General features: G+C 38.0%; 1 protein-coding gene across 9 annotated transcripts in view; it reads right to left on the bottom strand.

Annotated features, from left to right (window-relative positions):
* Positions 1 to 555: 555 nt before the first annotated feature.
* YAP1 (Yes associated protein 1) overlaps positions 556 to 17,326 on the bottom strand; it is a 130,864-nt gene continuing 114,093 nt past the window's right edge. For 6 of the 9 annotated variants that reach the window (XM_023511342.1, XM_023511357.1, XM_003780793.3 and 3 more), the window contains 3 exons: positions 8,743 to 8,873; positions 5,575 to 5,687; positions 3,660 to 4,123 (listed from right to left, as the gene is read on the bottom strand). In XM_023511342.1, coding sequence (XP_023367110.1) covers positions 3,885 to 4,123; positions 5,575 to 5,687; positions 8,743 to 8,873 — 483 coding nt within the window. In that variant the 3' untranslated portion in view covers positions 3,660 to 3,884. Of the gene's footprint in view, positions 4,124 to 5,574; positions 5,688 to 8,742; positions 8,874 to 17,326 lie in introns of all 9 variants that reach the window. The other 3 variants (XM_023511332.1, XM_012803363.2, XM_003780792.3) reach the window with 3 other exon arrangements.

Here is a 17,326-nt window from a genome sequence, read left to right as displayed (position 1 = left end):
TGTGTCAGTAATCAAAGATATCAAATATACATAACAAACACAGAAATAAATAATTTTCAAAGACATCAACCTACTTCTTATTTAAGGACCTAACACTTAAATTTGTGAACATTTTTATTTATAAAACAGTAAGTAATACTCTTTACTATTACAACTGTTCTATTTTGGAGATCATGACAGTGTGTTTCAGAGAAACGAAATCCAACGACATTTTGTCATGTTCTTCTCAGTTTCTCTCCTCTGTGCTGTTACAGGTAATCAAGTCATCGAAGAATGAAGCACACACAATTCTGCTTGGACACTACACTGATGGGGACAGCGCATGTGAAGAATAAAGAACATAAAGTTCAAAGAATTATACCCATAATTCAAAAGTTCTAAATGCCAAGCCTAACTTTAAGAAGCAAAATTAACCTTAAATCTAATCTGTCTACCACAGTTATTATAATCACCTTTATTTCTAGTACTTGTTCTATTGGAATACCATTTAAGAAGCCAAAAAAAAAAAAAAAAAAAAGAAAAGGTTTCAAATATTATCAGTCGTTAAAAACAACAAAGAGTTTAAGGAAAGAATATATTTGAGCCACATAAACAAACAAAGGTATTACATAAGAAAAATAATGTAACAATTTATGTAAGTACCTAAGGTATAAGCATGCTCTTACATCTAAAACAAAAAATAAAAAGGTAACATTGGTACTATATATATATATTTGACAAGTGTGCATTAAAGAATTCTCTAATATAAAACATTTAAAACGTGGAGAATACTTTTCAAGATACAGAAAACAACTGTTATGATAGGCACAGGCACACCCACAATTCTTATAAAAACATGCTTGCAAAGATAAAATTCATCTGAGTATTCATTTCTCAGATGTACAAAGCCATGAAATTGTTGATCACTGGATATTGCCTCCCACTTTTGCACTGTTTTGAGTTTCAACACTGACTGGTATGAATTCTGAATTACACAAATAATTACTCTCATTGTTCAGTCTTTCTGCCATGTTCCATGTAGAATGCCTCTATGTAATATGAATACTTAAGATAGCAATATTATTTGTATCAAAGTCACTTCCTTATGTTCATTTTTATTTAAAGGCACTAGTTTTAGAAAACAGTTATTAGAACAAATAGTGCTTGAAAGATCTGAAACTCCAAATCGATGTGCACCATCAACTATAAGTAGATCTAAGAAGCCCTAACTAAAAAGAACACAAATGTAAAATGATGATAAATTTAAAGATTATAAAATTGGTTTATTGTAAAAGCAATTTAAGAATACCCCGTTAAAATCTTATCCCAGTGCTGCCCAGTATAACCAAGAAGCAGTTAAACACTTTTACATTAGGAACAAGGACATAAAACAAGAACGACCACATCAAGGCTGTGATTTAAACTCAGAAGAGAGAGGACTCTTAGGTCTCCTTCAGGTCAGTACAGAGGGCGTAGGGTCTAAGTACTGTGCCAGGCACCACGGTGCTGCTACAACATTGAGGTAAATTAAATTCAAGGGGAAACCAAGATCTCCGTATTCTTCTTTTGTAGGTGTACTTAAGCAACTGAAATTTTAGGAACAACTGCCTTCAATGACAGCAAGATATAAGACAAGTCTTTATTAAAGCGAAAGAAGTTTATAAAGTATTCTATCAAGTTCCCACTAAATCTTCACAACCCTTCCCCCCACATCTCCCCACCCTCCCCCTAAGCTAACGCTACTCTGCTGATACATAAGATCCATTCTTAATTTGTGGCTTATTGACAAATTATAGGCACTCCTTCCAAGTAGCTTTGATCTTCTGCACATTAAAAACAAAAACCCAACATGATATCATCAATATACTCAATTTTGCATTCTAGGTAGAATTTCATCATCACTCTAAAACTCAATGCATCTGTACAGTGGCCATTTCCCCCGGACTTAACTCAAGATTTAATCTTTCTGTTGTTTTCCTAGTAAAAGCCTTGGAGTTAATTACTATGAATGAGCGAACTGTGAATTATATACAACACAGTGACTGCATTTTTTTTAGCACTGAAAAGTACTTAAAAATAAAACAACTTACTTCCAACTTTGCACTCCTCCAAATTGAAGGGCCAAAATACTTAGATTTCGTAACTGAAAAAAATCTATCTTCCCAAGCTATGCTAGGTTTTGCATAGCAGCTTTAGCCAGGAAAGAAGATTTTGTATTTGTTATAAACCCTTGAAAATAAGGGCTTATTCTAAAACCATTGAAAGACCCTTAAATCACAGAGGGGCTTAGCTGGTACCACACTTCTAATTCATAACCAAGTGTTACTTCATAGCTTATTCTGAAGACTTGATTCATGCTCATTTTGTTCCTTTAAAAAATACTCTTTGGAAACCATTATTTCTCCTGTAGACACACACTCTAGTTATATCTCTTCCTGTAAAAATAAAGGAATAATCATTATTATCTCTATTTCTTTGCTAAATTCAACTACCAATATACATTTATCAATCTGATCACTTTACCAGCTAACTCATGACCTTACAGTGTTCTATATACTAGCCAGGGTCAATTTTCAGCATATAGAAGTAGGAGCAAATCTTCAAAGTGAGAAGAATATTATAGGAAACATTTCAATCTAGTCTTTAATGTGTTCATTACAAATGAGAACTAAGTACTACAGTTTACTTCCAAAACTAAAGTGAAGGTAAACTCCCAAAGCTAAAGAAAGGTAACCTCTAGAAAGCTTCCTTCTGTCATGTAAGATATAACGTACTCAGTGATTTCCTATCAAGACTCAAAACTGGGAGTCCAAGGAAGAAAATAAAGCCATTTCTTATTTGCTCTTTCCCAATTCATCAGAAACTATTGTGTGCACAGAGGGCATAGAGCACTATCCATAGTAAAAGCCCTTTCTACAACACTAGGCTACTTCAAACACTGGCAGACTGCCTCCCCCAGATTTAAACTACTAAGCCATGTGTTCTAAATGCATTTATTCAAAGCTACCATTTTAAAAATAAATTGGAAAGTAGAGAAACCTTAAAAAAAGATACATTCTGCTATCACGCTATTATAAACATTGTGTGTAGAAGAGAGAGCAGAAATAGTCCAAATTTAAATAAGATGGTAAAAAAACAGGAAATATAGATTTTACCAAAAGAATTCCAACTGTCCCAAGCTACAACTATGAACAGTTTTCACTAATATGGTAATTTGCCTAGGTTCTGACAAAACCAACCAACAAAAAACCACCCACACAAATATCCACCGAAACCTACACTAGAGTATGTGGCAATAATTAATATATTTCTATGGAAATTGTCTCATGCCTTATAAGCTCCTAAAACAAAATAAGGTCACTATGTGACTAACAGATACCACCAGGAGGAGAAGGAAATGCTGAGCCTTGGTTTCAGCTGTCTCTGCACATCAGCACTAACAGTTTTCGCTTGTCAGACCAGTAGGTCATGTTCTTCCACTGGCCAAAGGCAGCTGAAGAAACAATTGCTTGAGCAAACTAAATGCTGTGACATGAAGCATCTGACTTCCCAGTTTGAGTTAACAATGATCGGTGAACATCTAACTGGGCAAAAGGAATGGCATCCATCATCCAAACAGGCTCACTCCCCCCGGCCCCCAAACGAACAGTAGTTATAATAGCAAAAGAAACAAAAGTTTTTTTTTTTTTTTGATTCTTAGAGCCAACTGTGAAAGAGTCAGCAATACATCAACAGCAGCAATGGACAAGGAAGAGCAGAATGTGGATGAGAGAATCTTGCTGGACGTTTGTTCATCTTTTTCTGTATTAGCCAGAAAACTGCAACTGGCTTATTTGGAAATTTCAGGTATATGTCTTATCTCCTTAGATCCTTCACAGATTTAGAATTCAGTCTACCTGAGGGCTCTATAACCATGTAAGAAAGCTTTCTTTATCTAGCTTGGTGGCGGCCAACACAGACTCCATGTCGTTGAGGATGTCGGAGCTCAGAGCTTCCTGCAGACTGGGCATCAGCTCCTCCCCTTCTATGTTCATTCCATCGCCCTCCAGTGTTCCAAGGTCCACGTTTGTCCCAGGAATGGCTTCAAGGTAGTCTGGGAAACGGTTCTGCTGTGACGGCAGGGTGCTTTGGTTAATAGTATCACCTAGTTGGGACAGAGAGAGAGAGAGACAATAAAGTACTTTTTGAAAAGCTAACACCAGAGCTGCACATAGAAGTGCAGAGAGAAAGGAGAGAATTCTTGACTGACCTGATGCCCAGAATTTAGTTTAGGCCAAACAACCCAGAGATAACAAAATTATCAATGGGGAGTTTACGTCTGCTTCAATATTTGTCTAGATATTCAACTAAGCTGACTGCTGATTATTATGTGTCGAGTACCAAAGAGAGTCATGGGGGGTGGCGGGACGACAAACAAAACAAAAAAAAACCTTGGAAAAAAATGATACGCAGCCAGGGCACCGGTGAGGGGGGAGAATGAGTACCCCAAGCAATACCATCAATATCTGTCTTCCAAATATGCACCACCATAATAAAATTAAATGCAAAGATGAACGGTATGGACTTGCCTTGCCCTCACATACACTTTGGAATGCTTCAATACTCTTCCCTTGGAGACTTGTATTTGTAATAGCAAAACAAGCCTCCCAGAAGTCCTTTAATAAATAAATCTTCTTAGCCTTGCTTCCAGGTTCCTCACATTAAGATTCCTCAGAGCTTCAATAGACATTCTTTCTAAAAGTCAATATAATCCATTAAGTGCTACAGAGGTTTAGAGAAGACAGGAATGAAGACTGGGGGGTAAAGGTGTTATATGTGAAGTATGTTTCAAGTACCTTCTAAGGATAATTTAAGATCTAGGTAAGCAGAGAAGGGGTGGAACAGGTTCTAAGAAGCATCAAAGCCGCCTAGCTGGATAAGCACAGGCATAAGACTTGCCCAAACACATTGTCAGAAGATGTCAGCTGAAGAGCCAGCCAGCTAGCAAGGGAACAGCTTCATCTCCCTACAAATACATGTGCTCTGGCAATTGTCAAGTTCAGAGCAATGATCACCAGTCAAGCCATAGGAGAAACGACTTCTTAACTTCCTCGGTGAAGGAAGGCGGTATTTCGTAGTTCCTGCAAGACCTCTAGAACTATTCTAACAACAAACAAGGGGCCTCCTGCAATCCACCCATTCTCCCCTGGTTTCCTAAGACCCCTAATATCTAACGTAGACCAAAAACCCTAAGAGAGGAGAGGGAAGCAAACACTGAATCACGTATAAAAATTTCTCTCCAAAAATTAAGAACACAAATCTATGTGTAATGAAGAGAGCCTTCTAACAGGCGCCTTAACTGCCTTCAACACTAAGTTAAGTCATGTCACCAGTTTTACTCAAATAGAGTGATATATCATAATGTTTAAAAACTGGAGAAAGATTTAAATTGTAAATCATCATACAGAAACAAAGCAGGCTTGATTTTAATTTAGGTTTACAAGATTTTCATTGGGTTTCTTCTGAACAATCTTTGTTCACAACAGCATATTAGACCTGGTGATAACAGGACTGCACCTGACTAAAACGTTATTAAGAGGAATAAAGAATACCAACCTGTATCCATCTCATCAACGCTGTTGAGGAAATCATCTGGGGTCCGAGGGACACTGTAGCTGCTCATGCTCAGCCCACTGTCTGTACTCTCATCTCGAGAGTGATAGGTGCCACTATAAAATAAGACAGTGAAAAACCAACACGCACATTTTAAAACTCAATTCGAGGTAAAGTAAGCACCTGCTGAGTAGCAGCAGGATTTTCAGAGCAGGTCAGTGAAAACCCCTACTCTCCAATATTGAACAAGCACCTCCCTTCAAGGCCATGCACAGCCCTTTGCTATGAAGTGAGAAAGACAAGTTCGTCCCGATTGAAGCTGGCAGTTCTAAGGAGCCAGGAGCTCTCCTGGGGTTCTGCATTCAGTTTTCTTAACGGAAAGAAAATTCTCTGCATAGATTTTCTCTCTGTAATACCATTTTAACCTGGAGTGTGGGAGCTGGGGGATCTGCACAGCTCCCCTGTGGCAAGGTCTCGAATCCCTAGGTGGTGGGAGCACAGGCAGGGGTCAAAATACAAACTCCAGGTGGGCTGTGAGACAGGTCTGCACTAGACTCATGTTAAATTCCTAGCTCTCCTGCAGAGAACTTAAGCCAAGGAAAAACCAGACTAAAATAAAAAGCCAGAATTCCCTGGACTAGGCCAAAACAGATCAGTCACTGCCCGTGAGATAAGAATACCCACAGGCGCTCCTCCTTGCTTCTGTCTTAGGAGAAAAAACCCCAATGCCTCAGCATACAGTAGGAGGCTGCACAGCTCCGGTTAAAGAAACAAAACAAAAGAAAACAAAAAGCTACAAGGCACATCCTTTGACAAAAACATGACCCAAGACAGATTTTTACTTCAGGCTGAAGGGAAAGTTTCCGAGATTTGCATACAAATGGTAAATATCCTCGGAACATGACTTTCATAAACAGGTCACTTTCCTAAGCACACAGACATCAGCTGGCAACAATTATAAAATTTTGAGTTTTACTAACTAGAAAATCTTACAGAAGTGTAACAATCAAGGCAATTGTTATCATTCTTATGAGTCTGAAAATTAATGTGAACTTCCCCCACAGGTTGGGCATTTAAGCAACTAATTCTTTAAACTTAAAGTTAAAAAACAAAAAAACCCTAAGCTTTAAAAATAACCTTTTAGAATTGCTCAAGATAAAAATACTCTAATTGTCAATACCTCAAATTTCCGCCTTAAATTACTCAATGCATTTGCCTTGCCCTTCCTTCCCTACTCTCTCCACTATTGGTTTATCTTAACATTCCTCTGTATTTTGGCACATTTCAAAAGCCTCACAAATATCCAAGAAAACGCAAATTTGCCCCAAGACCATTTGTAGACAATGATGTGGTTTTTTATTTTATTTTCCTGCTCTGATCTGGAAGAAGAGACTGGACCTGGTCCTGTCACTCCATCCCACTGCTCAGCACGAGGCACACGTCACACACTCAACTCTGGTCCTGAACAGCTGAACCCAGGAAGTTCACTCCAAACCACAGGGAACCACACGCACATTCCTGAGGGTAGAGTTGACAAGACCGTTTTCCTGGCTAGGAACTACCCTACAAACATCTACCTCCCACAGGCCCCACTCATTCAATAAACATTCACTGAGCATCTGCTATTAAGTGATAGGTACTAGACAAAACTTTGTGCTTTTGTTGTTGTTGTTGTAGTTTTTGGCCTGGGCTGGGTTTGAACCCACCACCTACTCCTTTGAGCCACAGGCGCCGCCCCTACAAGTGATGTTTTTTAAGAGGCTCACAACTTCAGCAAAGGAGAGGAATACAGTGATGAATCATATACATGGACTCCATGATCTATGTGAACAAAGTGCTTTCAGAGCAAACAGGGAGCTGGAAAAGGAAAAGTGAAAGGTTTCACGAAGGAGGCATCTGAGCTGGCCGTGAAGGATCTCAAGAGTAAAAGAGAGACAAGGGGATGGTGCACTACCATTCAGAGTCACCTTCACAGACAGAACAAGTCTGAGAGTTGAAGGAATGTGTATAAATCAAACAGTAATAAAGAAACCATCGAGTTTCTTTTTTTAAGGGAAAAAGGGTCAAAGTCAGATATATGTTTTAGAAATTGGGGTCGCCACAAAGAACAGATATATGATTCTGCCTTTAGACTGATGATACTATCAGCTCAGCTCTCACCAAAAGTTTTAAGAAAGAATCTTCATGAACAACTGTCAGAAGGACATGCAGGCCATCCAATTTTTAGTGTCTTCACAGGCCTTTAACAATATAGAATATATTCAATGGAAATTTTTGTTGTTGGGAGGAAAAAAGTTCTGTGTGGCTATGACCTTTTGTAATCAGTCTCAGTTTAAGTTCAGACCTATAATTTTATGTAAATACACTTAATTTCAGACAGAACTTTAAACTGCATGTGTGTCAGAAGGGTAAATACAAACTTAAAATGCATTTTAGATGGCCTTCAAAATTAAACCTCCCACTAGCCCTAATTTTAAGACTGAGCAAATGATGAGAAAGTCTATTGTGCTAAATATTTTTAACATATTTTGTTCTAAAAATCACAAAATTTTCAATTTCAATTGATGAGAGTTGAAAGAGCAGAATAGTTTTTCTTAAACCAAAATACCTTTAAATATTTTAAAAAGTGTGTTGTCTAAACAATGTTAATTTCAAATAACTGTCATTAATCTTAATGCATTTTTTTAAAAAAGAAGCATAACCTTCCATTTTATCTCCTTGAACTACAACCCTAAGAATATAAGTTATTGTAACGGGGCTGGGTAAAACCTCTCAGGTAGAATAGCTAAGTGGAAAATTCCTTCCAGTGGTGCTTACAACACAATCATAAGTAAATTTAAGATGAATTTCATTTGCTTTCACAGAAAGGCATGCACATGTTCCTTCATGATTCTGTAATTTTAAGGAACTATTAGTCAACAGGATCAGCAGAAGCAAACACGTTGTAACTGAGTGACTATTCCTTCTGCAAGTCTCAACAGCTCACTTCCTCTCACAGGAGACAGCTTTTTAATCCTCAACATTGATTGTACTTGCCATTTATGAAGAAATTCATTTACAACTGTAAGTTTTTGGCCCACACAGATATTCAAAACTGTCTATTACAAGTGCTAAGCAGAATGATCTTAAAGTGATGACCCTTTCCAGACATGGGCCAGTAGCAAGTCTCACCTATTAAGAAAAGGATCTGAGCTATTGGTCGTCATTGTTCTCAATTCCTGAGACATCCCGGGAGAAGACACTGGATTTTGAGTCCCACCATCCTGCTCCAGTGTTGGCAACTGGCTACGGAGAGCTAATTCCTAAAATAAACAAAACAGAATCTACTGATTAATATATTTATTGTTAGTTTTCAAGAAATAAAATGAAGATTAGGGTAACTGTGTATATCCAAAGCTGAACTATTAACATCCATTTTATAGATAATATCTTTGCCAATCAAAAAAAATACGTGTTCCAATCAGAATGACCGAACTCTTTCATATCCATTTCAAGTAACTGAACATTAAGTTCTACAAATTTAAATATGTAGTCTGTCTAGTTATATTAACCCCAAATACACTTTGCTACTTAGTTCCATTTACTTATTTTCCTTATCTTGCCAGATAGTCTCAAAGTCTCCTATGGTTTTGTGTGTTTGGCAATACTGATAGAACCAGTGGGAAGAGCCACGCTGACTGATGATTTGCTACTGTGAGACACTGGCGCTCCCTCCACCCAACACTGCTGGACACTGTACAAGCTGGGATCTCACTTTAACTTCAGGTTTTTCTATTTTGAGTTGGGAGAAAAAGAAAAACCAGACATCTAAAGTAAAAACACAAGTCCAAAGTTTCTCTGCCCTAATAACCATCATACTAAGATGGCAGGGCAGACAACAGTTTCTCAGCAGGACTCTACCTGGAAGCCTGAGCAAAGGCTGCTACCTTGGTTGTTCCAGAACGCCCACCTCAACAGGCTTCCGGACACCCCAGCCCCAGGGTTCTGTCTCATTTGCCAGGACAGTGAGGCCAGTTCATCTCACTCTAACCAACCCCTAACACCTTCAGTACTACCCTGGCCCCCCTTTTTGCCTTTTCATCTGTTCTCTGTTCCTGACCCTCCTAAGAATTTCCACTATGCCTTTTCAGCTATCATAAAAACCATCTCTGCTAGAGCCTCAGCTTCCTATCCTTTCATTTTTTTTAAATTTAAAATACAGCTTCTTATCACAAATGACTGGCCTTAAGCCCCCCACCCCCAGGGCTTTCCTGAGCCAAGGCCACTCATGAGGCACAGCACCCCATCTCCACTGCCTTTACTAAAACCACCACCTCTGGGTCAGAGGCTGTGGAAACATTCTCCTAGCTCTACACTGCCCCTTTTACCTACACTGAGTCTTCCTCATGCGAAAAGCACTTCTTTTTAATCAAGTTTATGACTTTTAGGTAAAAAACCAGGATTTCTTAACAAGAGGACCATGAGAGAATCCAGAGTCCGAACTTAGTTAAGAAAAATTATGCCTTAAGTTTTGCTAATTTTAACTTAAATTTTGCATTTTTGCCAATTACAAATATAGGCAACAAACACAGTAGTATTCATTACATCCCTAACTTTTATTTTTATTTATTTATTTATTTATTTATTTATTTATTTTTGAGACAGAGCCTCAAGCTATCCCCCTGGATACAGTGCCATGGCATCACACCCACAGCAACCTCCAACTCCTGGGCTCAAGCGAGTCTCCTGCCTCAGCCTCCCAAGTAGCTGGGACCACAAGCGCCCACCACAACGCCGGGCCATTTTTTGGTTGCAGCCGTCATTGTTGTTTGGCGGGTCGGGCTGTATTCGAACCTGCCACCTTAGGTGTATGTGGCTGGCACCTTAGCCACTTGAGCCACAGGCGCCGAGCCCATCTCAGAAGTCTTAAGTCATGTTTGCAACAATAATCAGTATTTTACTTCATTCTAACTACATCCATCACACTGGAACTGTCAGCGTCCATACACAGAACTCATATAACCCACTGCTGAAATTCCTGAACTGCCTTAAATCTCAATGGCATTGACCAACTTTGTCACTGTATTTCAATCAATCACTCCCTCAGTCACACTCTGGAAATGGTTTAAACATTTCTCTCCTAGCAATCTTACACGCTCTTATTCCATTGTTCTGACGAGTTCTAACTAGTTCCTGCATAATCTCACTCCCACTGTAGCAGCCTTCCAACCGCAGAGATTCAAACCCTTCTCTCCTTAATATTCTAGTCTACTGGCTCCCTCCTACAGTTTTTTTTTTCTCCTTCCTTACAAGCTTGAACTCACATTTGATCATTTGAAATATGTTAATAAGCACAGGCACCTTTCAGATTCCTCATAGACGTATCACTATCTCAACCCAGCAAATCCCAACCCTGAGTCAATGCTAAAGTGTCCTTGCTTCATTTTTATACTGAGATTGCGCAGAAATGTCAGGGGAAAGAAAATGACACAATCATCAGAAGTATTATCATCGTGAGTTAATGGTCTCTGGCCTGGGATGGGCCCTTCGCACCACTCACTGTTTCTCCTTCTTTTTGGTCCTTCGTTGGCTCTTTCTCACATCTTTATGGCCGATACCCCAAATGCTGCCCCTATCAAATCTTCCATCTCTTTCTCAAATAATGACACTAAGGCCGCCAGACACAATCCTTGACTTTCTGGCTCCTCGGACACCTTTTCCTGCTTCCTCAAATTATCTCCACTCATATGATCTTTGTAACTTTCCCCCAGTTTTGTAAAGAGTTAGTTTTCCATCCTCTTAGTTAAAGGCCCACGAGCTCTCCCAGTGCTTCTGGGGATCTCTTCTATTCACTTTCTCTCTGTCTCCTCGTTTGGTCCCTTCCCGTTTTCATCCTACAGAGTTAGAAGGGATTTTAGGACTGGGACAGTATGCTCCCCACACGTTGGCAGGACAGCACAGCCTCCCAGTGCCTTGCCTTTTCACTTACTGTGCTGTAAAACACCATTATTAGTTGAGATCTGGTGAAGGTACCACGTCTAGGTAACTTTCCAGGATGATCTCATCTCCTCTTTTAAGATTGGATTAGAAGCACAAATGTCAGGTTTTTAACACCTGAACATTACTTTAAAATATGAGGATGTATTTAGGAATAAACTTTTTTTTTTTTTTTAAAGAGACAGTCTCACTTTATTGCCCTTAGTACAGTGCTGTGGCATCTCAGCTCAGCAACCTCCAACTCTTGGGCTTAGGCAATTCTCTTGCCTCAGCCCCCCAAGTAGCTGGTACTATAGGCGTCCAGCTATTTTTTGTTGCAGTTTGGCCAGGGCCAGCACCCTACCCACCGAGCCACAGGTGCCGCCCCAGCAATGAACTTTAAAATGAATAAAATTATACACTCTGGATGAGCTGAAGCCCAGGATTCTGTTCCTGTAACAAAACATAGGAGTATTTGAGAATATTGTGAAGACTTTAATTTGCTTTTTAACAAAGGTATGCCCATGTTTCTGTTTGCCAAGTTCTGCACTCCTTGCAGCATGAACCTCCATAGTTGACACAGACTGGACATGTACCACATGTACGTTATCAGTACAGTAGGCCTAGTTTCTTATGTTGACCACTTCAATATGCTGACCAGTTTGTTACAATGCCTTGAGTGGTCAACTTCCAGAGGTTCTACTATATATGACACAAACCAGTAAGTCAAGACAAAAACAACTAAACTTACTATAATTTCCATATTATTTTTGGCAACTTTTTCATCAAGTTCCCACTTGAGTGCAAAGGACAAATGAAAAAATGTCACTTTATTTCCTGGTGGTGAGCGGGTGTCAGCATTATTAATCAAATAGAATGAACATGGCATGAGAATAAATAGTCCTCCCACGTCTGTGGGTTCAACCAACTGGGGACTAAAAATATTCAAGAAAAAATGGATGGTTGTGTCTGTACTGAACATGTACAAACTTTTTCTTACCATTATTCTCTAAACAACATTTTATAACAACTATGTATATAGTATTTATATTGTATTAAGTATTATACGTAATCTAGAGATGATAAATTATACATGAAGATGTGTGTAGGTTGGTTATATGCAAATACTATGCTATTTTATGTAAATGACGTGAGCATCTGTGGGCTTTTCTCGAAGCAATCCCAAGAGATGACGACATAATGGAATAAGTCAATGATACAAATAACATACATGCAGATTGTAGACGCTGTTCTCAAGGTATAAATATTCACCAAAGTTTTGAAACTTCTAGTTACAGTGAACAGAACAGGACTGATTAGATACCTTAAATTTTGAAAAGCTTCACAGGTATACAATTGATATACATCACACATAAAGTTCACAATTTGATGCATTTTAAAATGTAATAATATACCTATGAAACTCCTACTATAACCAAGATAATCACTCTCCAAATTTTCTCTCACACTCTCAGAAAGTAGCCATTTGCCTTATGTCATTACAGAACTTTATCAATGTTCTACAAATGAAATCATACAGTATGTGCTTTTTTCCCCACTTAATCTGATGATTTTGAGATTCATTCATTCTATAGTTAGTTCATTCCTTTTTATTGCTACCTAGTATTCCACCATAGGGATATACTACCCCTGTTTATACTACATCTGTCGATAGATACTTAGCTTGTTTACGAATTCTGGCTTACTGGAGACACCATAAAAATGCAGAAACTGAAAATAGTGTGTTTTCTAGACTAACTTCTTTCTTCCACTCCTTTCTTCTTATTTTTCTAAATTATGTGGACCAAAGCATGCATTTTAGATGAGGCCAAAATACCTTGATATAAGGGTTTTTTTTTTTTAATTCCATGGGAAATTATATTGCTATTTAAATAAGAAGAGGAAAATAAAGAAGGTCTAATGGCTTATGGTTGGGTCTCGAGTCAATAAAAATCCACTATATGAAACAGACAAGCTCATGTCCTTTATGAATCAACCTGGAAAATTCCCTCCAGACCAAGCTGGGACCACTGACTTTACTAACAGCACAGATAGCTCTGACTGCAAACGCATCCCAGATTAGCTAAGATTTATAAGCTCAATGGGAAAGGCCACCACATTTTTATATTATTACAGAATAAAATGAGCTAAAAATACTTGCCTCATCTAGAAAAAGCAAATAGTCTGAAAGAACTATCTGACCTTTAAAATACAGAACAGAATCATGATTAAGTTTTGGCTGAATTTCCTATAACTTGCTTACTTCCCCAGAGTTGAAAGTCTCTCAAACTATTTTTGTTACACCTTTGGGAAAAGAGAAGTTTGACAAACTTGTATTTTTAGTCTAGTATCTAATTTTAAGTGTTGTGTTCAGGATAAAATAATCCAAAAACTCCTTTGAGACAGATGTAACTTTCAACTTAAAATGTTTCAACTGAAATCAGTTTTGTGGACAATCCAATTATGTTCCTAGGCTTATTTTTAAAATAGCTTTGCCAGAGTCACCCAATTACAAAATAATGTTCATATCCATCCAAAACGTTCTGATAAAATTCCTCTATTGCAAGAGAGTAGGTATTTTCTACATAAGTATAAAATATATACAGATATATACAGACTTATTTTTAAATGCAGTAAAATGGAAGAGTTTATATGGAATACACATTTTGATTTAAAAATACAGGCTAAGTAAATTAATTTTATATTTATTAATATTAAAATAATTTTAATATAACTAAGAAAAATGTCTATATATCCCTAAGAACAAATTTTTATTATTTTATATCTAAAATTCTTAGTTTCATGTGGTAGTATTCACCTTCACATTTACAATCTCTGCCTAAGGACAGAAGGCATTGTAGAGCGTACTCACCACGGAAACCCACAATTTCACTATTCCTCCCTGGAAGCACAACAGCTTAGGGGAGAGACATTTTTAGTTCTAATGTCATGTTTATTATGCTCCGTCAAAATCTGATTAGGTAAAGTATAAAGCAGGACGTATCCCCAAATTTTTATTTTCTTCTCAAACCTGTCTTCTTAAACCATCCTTATCTGAGAGTGAGTGTGTGTGTGTGTGGGGGGTGATCTGTCTTCTTAAACCGCCCTCATCTGAGTGTGTGTGTGAAGTGATCTGTCTTCTTAAACCGTCCTTTCCTGTGTGTGTGTGTGAAGTGATTTGTCTTCTTAAACTATCCTCATCTGAGCGAGCGTGTGTGTGTGTGTAATCTGTCTTCTTAAACCGTCCTCATCTGAGAGAGAGAGAGAGAGAGTGTATGTGTGTGTAATCTGTCTTCTTAAACCGTCCTCATCTGAGAGTGTGTGTGTGGGAAGTGATCTGTCTTCTTAATCCATCCTCATCTGAGTGTGTGTGTGAAGTGATCTGTCTTCTTAAACCGTCCTTTCCTGTGTGTGTGTGTGTGTGTGTGTGTGTGTGATCTGTCTTCTTAAACCATCTTTATCTGAGAGAGTGTGTGTGTGTGTGTGTGTGTGTCTGTGTGCAGAAGCAGCAGTTGCTGTTTTTTTACATCCCTGAACTTCAAAAACCTATCTTAAAAAGGAGAAAAAAAGACTGGCCTATTTCATCACATAAATGTATGCTATTTCCTCTCCCAATGTTTACAATTTCATTAAATATTAATAATTTTTAAATTTTCCTTTTTGAACCCTGTGGAAAAAATTATGTTCACTGCATGTGAAAATACTACCCTAAAAACTGACTTGGAGAAGGAACTACCAAGTCAACTAAATTGCTTCCTTAAAGTAATTTTGTCTTTAGCAAAAACAAAAGTACATTCATTTCTGGATTAACACATGGCACAAGTGAAGGGTTTTCTTGTGGGTTGGGGTGGTCATCAATTTGCTTAAGGAAGATTAACCTAGTGAACTTGAAATCCAAATTTAGAAATGGAGAATAACTCTAAAAATATGTATCTTAGAATAATTCGTCATAGTGATAACAGTTTATGTCAACCATTCTAAAAATAGAAATAAACCATTTCTTCCAACTGTTCAAGATAGGGAGCCTTGCCATATCCCATTTTCCAACACAGCTTTAAACAGTCATAGACTATTTCATTATTTATAAAATCACTGAAACATTTAGTCAATGCCTTTTGGTTTTTAATGCTTGTGCCATTTATTAAAGTATCTTCAACTTAATAACCATTTCTTTTTTTGTGAGACAGAGTCTCACTATGTTACTCTCGGAAGGGTGCCCTGGCATCACAGCTTACAACCTCAAACTCTTGGGATTAAGCAATTCTCTTGCCCTAGCCTCCCAAGTAGCTGGGACTAAAGGAATCTGCCACAATGCCGAGCTGTTTTTTTGTTGTAGTTGCCCTTGTTGTTTGGCAGGCCTGGGCTGGGCTCCAACCCACCAGCCCCATTGTATGTGACTGGTGCCCTAGCTGCTGAATATAGGGGCCGAGCCCTAATAACCTTTTTTTTTTTTTTTTGACTAAAAATATACAGATTAATTTAGGGACAGTTAGGAGAATGATTGTAATAATTTCAAATTCTGAACGAGAAAAAAAAAGAAAACAAAAATAAAATTCTGAACAAAACAGAGTTGTGGCTGGTATTCCCAGCATTATCCTGGGATTCAACATTCTTTCTATAGGTTCTGGAATTAGGGCTTTTGTGTTACTTAGGTCTGAAAGTATTAAAGTTATGATGTCACTGTTCAAATAACAAGAAGAGGCAATTCTGGTTAATAAAACAAGCACCTTATAGAGGAGTAAGCAGAGTGAGAGGCTAAATCCCCCCTATATATAGTTTTCAACATAGCCATTAAAAATAAAATATATTCACTGGAAAATATCCAAATGAATCTATTATATTTATTTGATATTAGAACCTGAGGAAGAAGAAAGATAATGTTAGAAGTGTTATTAGGATTCTGAAACAGATTTCTAGACTATGCTCACATGAAGAATTGGGGGTGGGGAGCCAATTTTTTTTTTTTCCTATTACTAAATTCAGGGAGAAAAGGTTGTTGGTGACTATTTTCACATAGCCCTAAACAGTGCTATTATTTCACTCTAGTTGACTGTGAACATCTGAAACTCTTCACTACTGCGGGGTAATATCCTAGCAGTAACACTCGTTTTCACATTCACTAAACCAGGGACAGATTGATGAGTATTTATTACTATCCATGAAGAATGGCAACCATATGATTCATCAGTTGCAAAATGTTTACATTTCAATTTCTATGTAAAGCAGTTATTTGCTCAGAAGCAAAAATAATCCCCTATCATACTTTTGACCACCTACATTTGAATTACACTGGCTGTTAAAATTAAGATATCTTTATGTAATAGTCTTGTTTTTATTTTCCAGGTATTTTCAAGAATTCTGATAAGGTCATTTGGGGATATATATTGACCTAGGCCTTATAAAAGAAATGAAAAAGCTCATTGGTAAGAAGGGAAATAAACATGAAGCTTTTTTATGAGAAAAAGCTTATGAGTATAAAAATCATAAGAAGGCAGCAGAGTGCACTCCGCTAATGGTAAGGTAACTGAGTAACTGGCATAACCGGCATCAGTGAAGGAGAGGCCCATCTACTGACTGCCGCCAAGTGAGCCAGGCTAGGCTGCAGAGTTCAGAACTGATCTCACAGATACTAGGAGCCCCAAAGACTAAGAACCTCACTTTTATACCCAAGAAAAGGTAAAAATGTCCACATGGGGTGGGGGGGGGGAAAGACCTTAAAAGTGGAAATGCAGGCTCGGCGCCTGTGGCTCAGGCGGCTAAGGCGCCAGACATGTACACCTAAGGTGGCGGGTTCGAATCC

The sequence above is a fragment of the Otolemur garnettii genome, unplaced genomic scaffold, assembly GCF_000181295.1.
Source record: "Otolemur garnettii isolate 467f Iridium unplaced genomic scaffold, OtoGar3 scaffold00001, whole genome shotgun sequence".
Lineage (NCBI taxonomy): Eukaryota > Metazoa > Chordata > Mammalia > Primates > Galagidae > Otolemur > Otolemur garnettii.
Note: the sequence above shows the minus strand (reverse complement) of the source record. Positions and strands in the feature narration are given on the sequence as shown.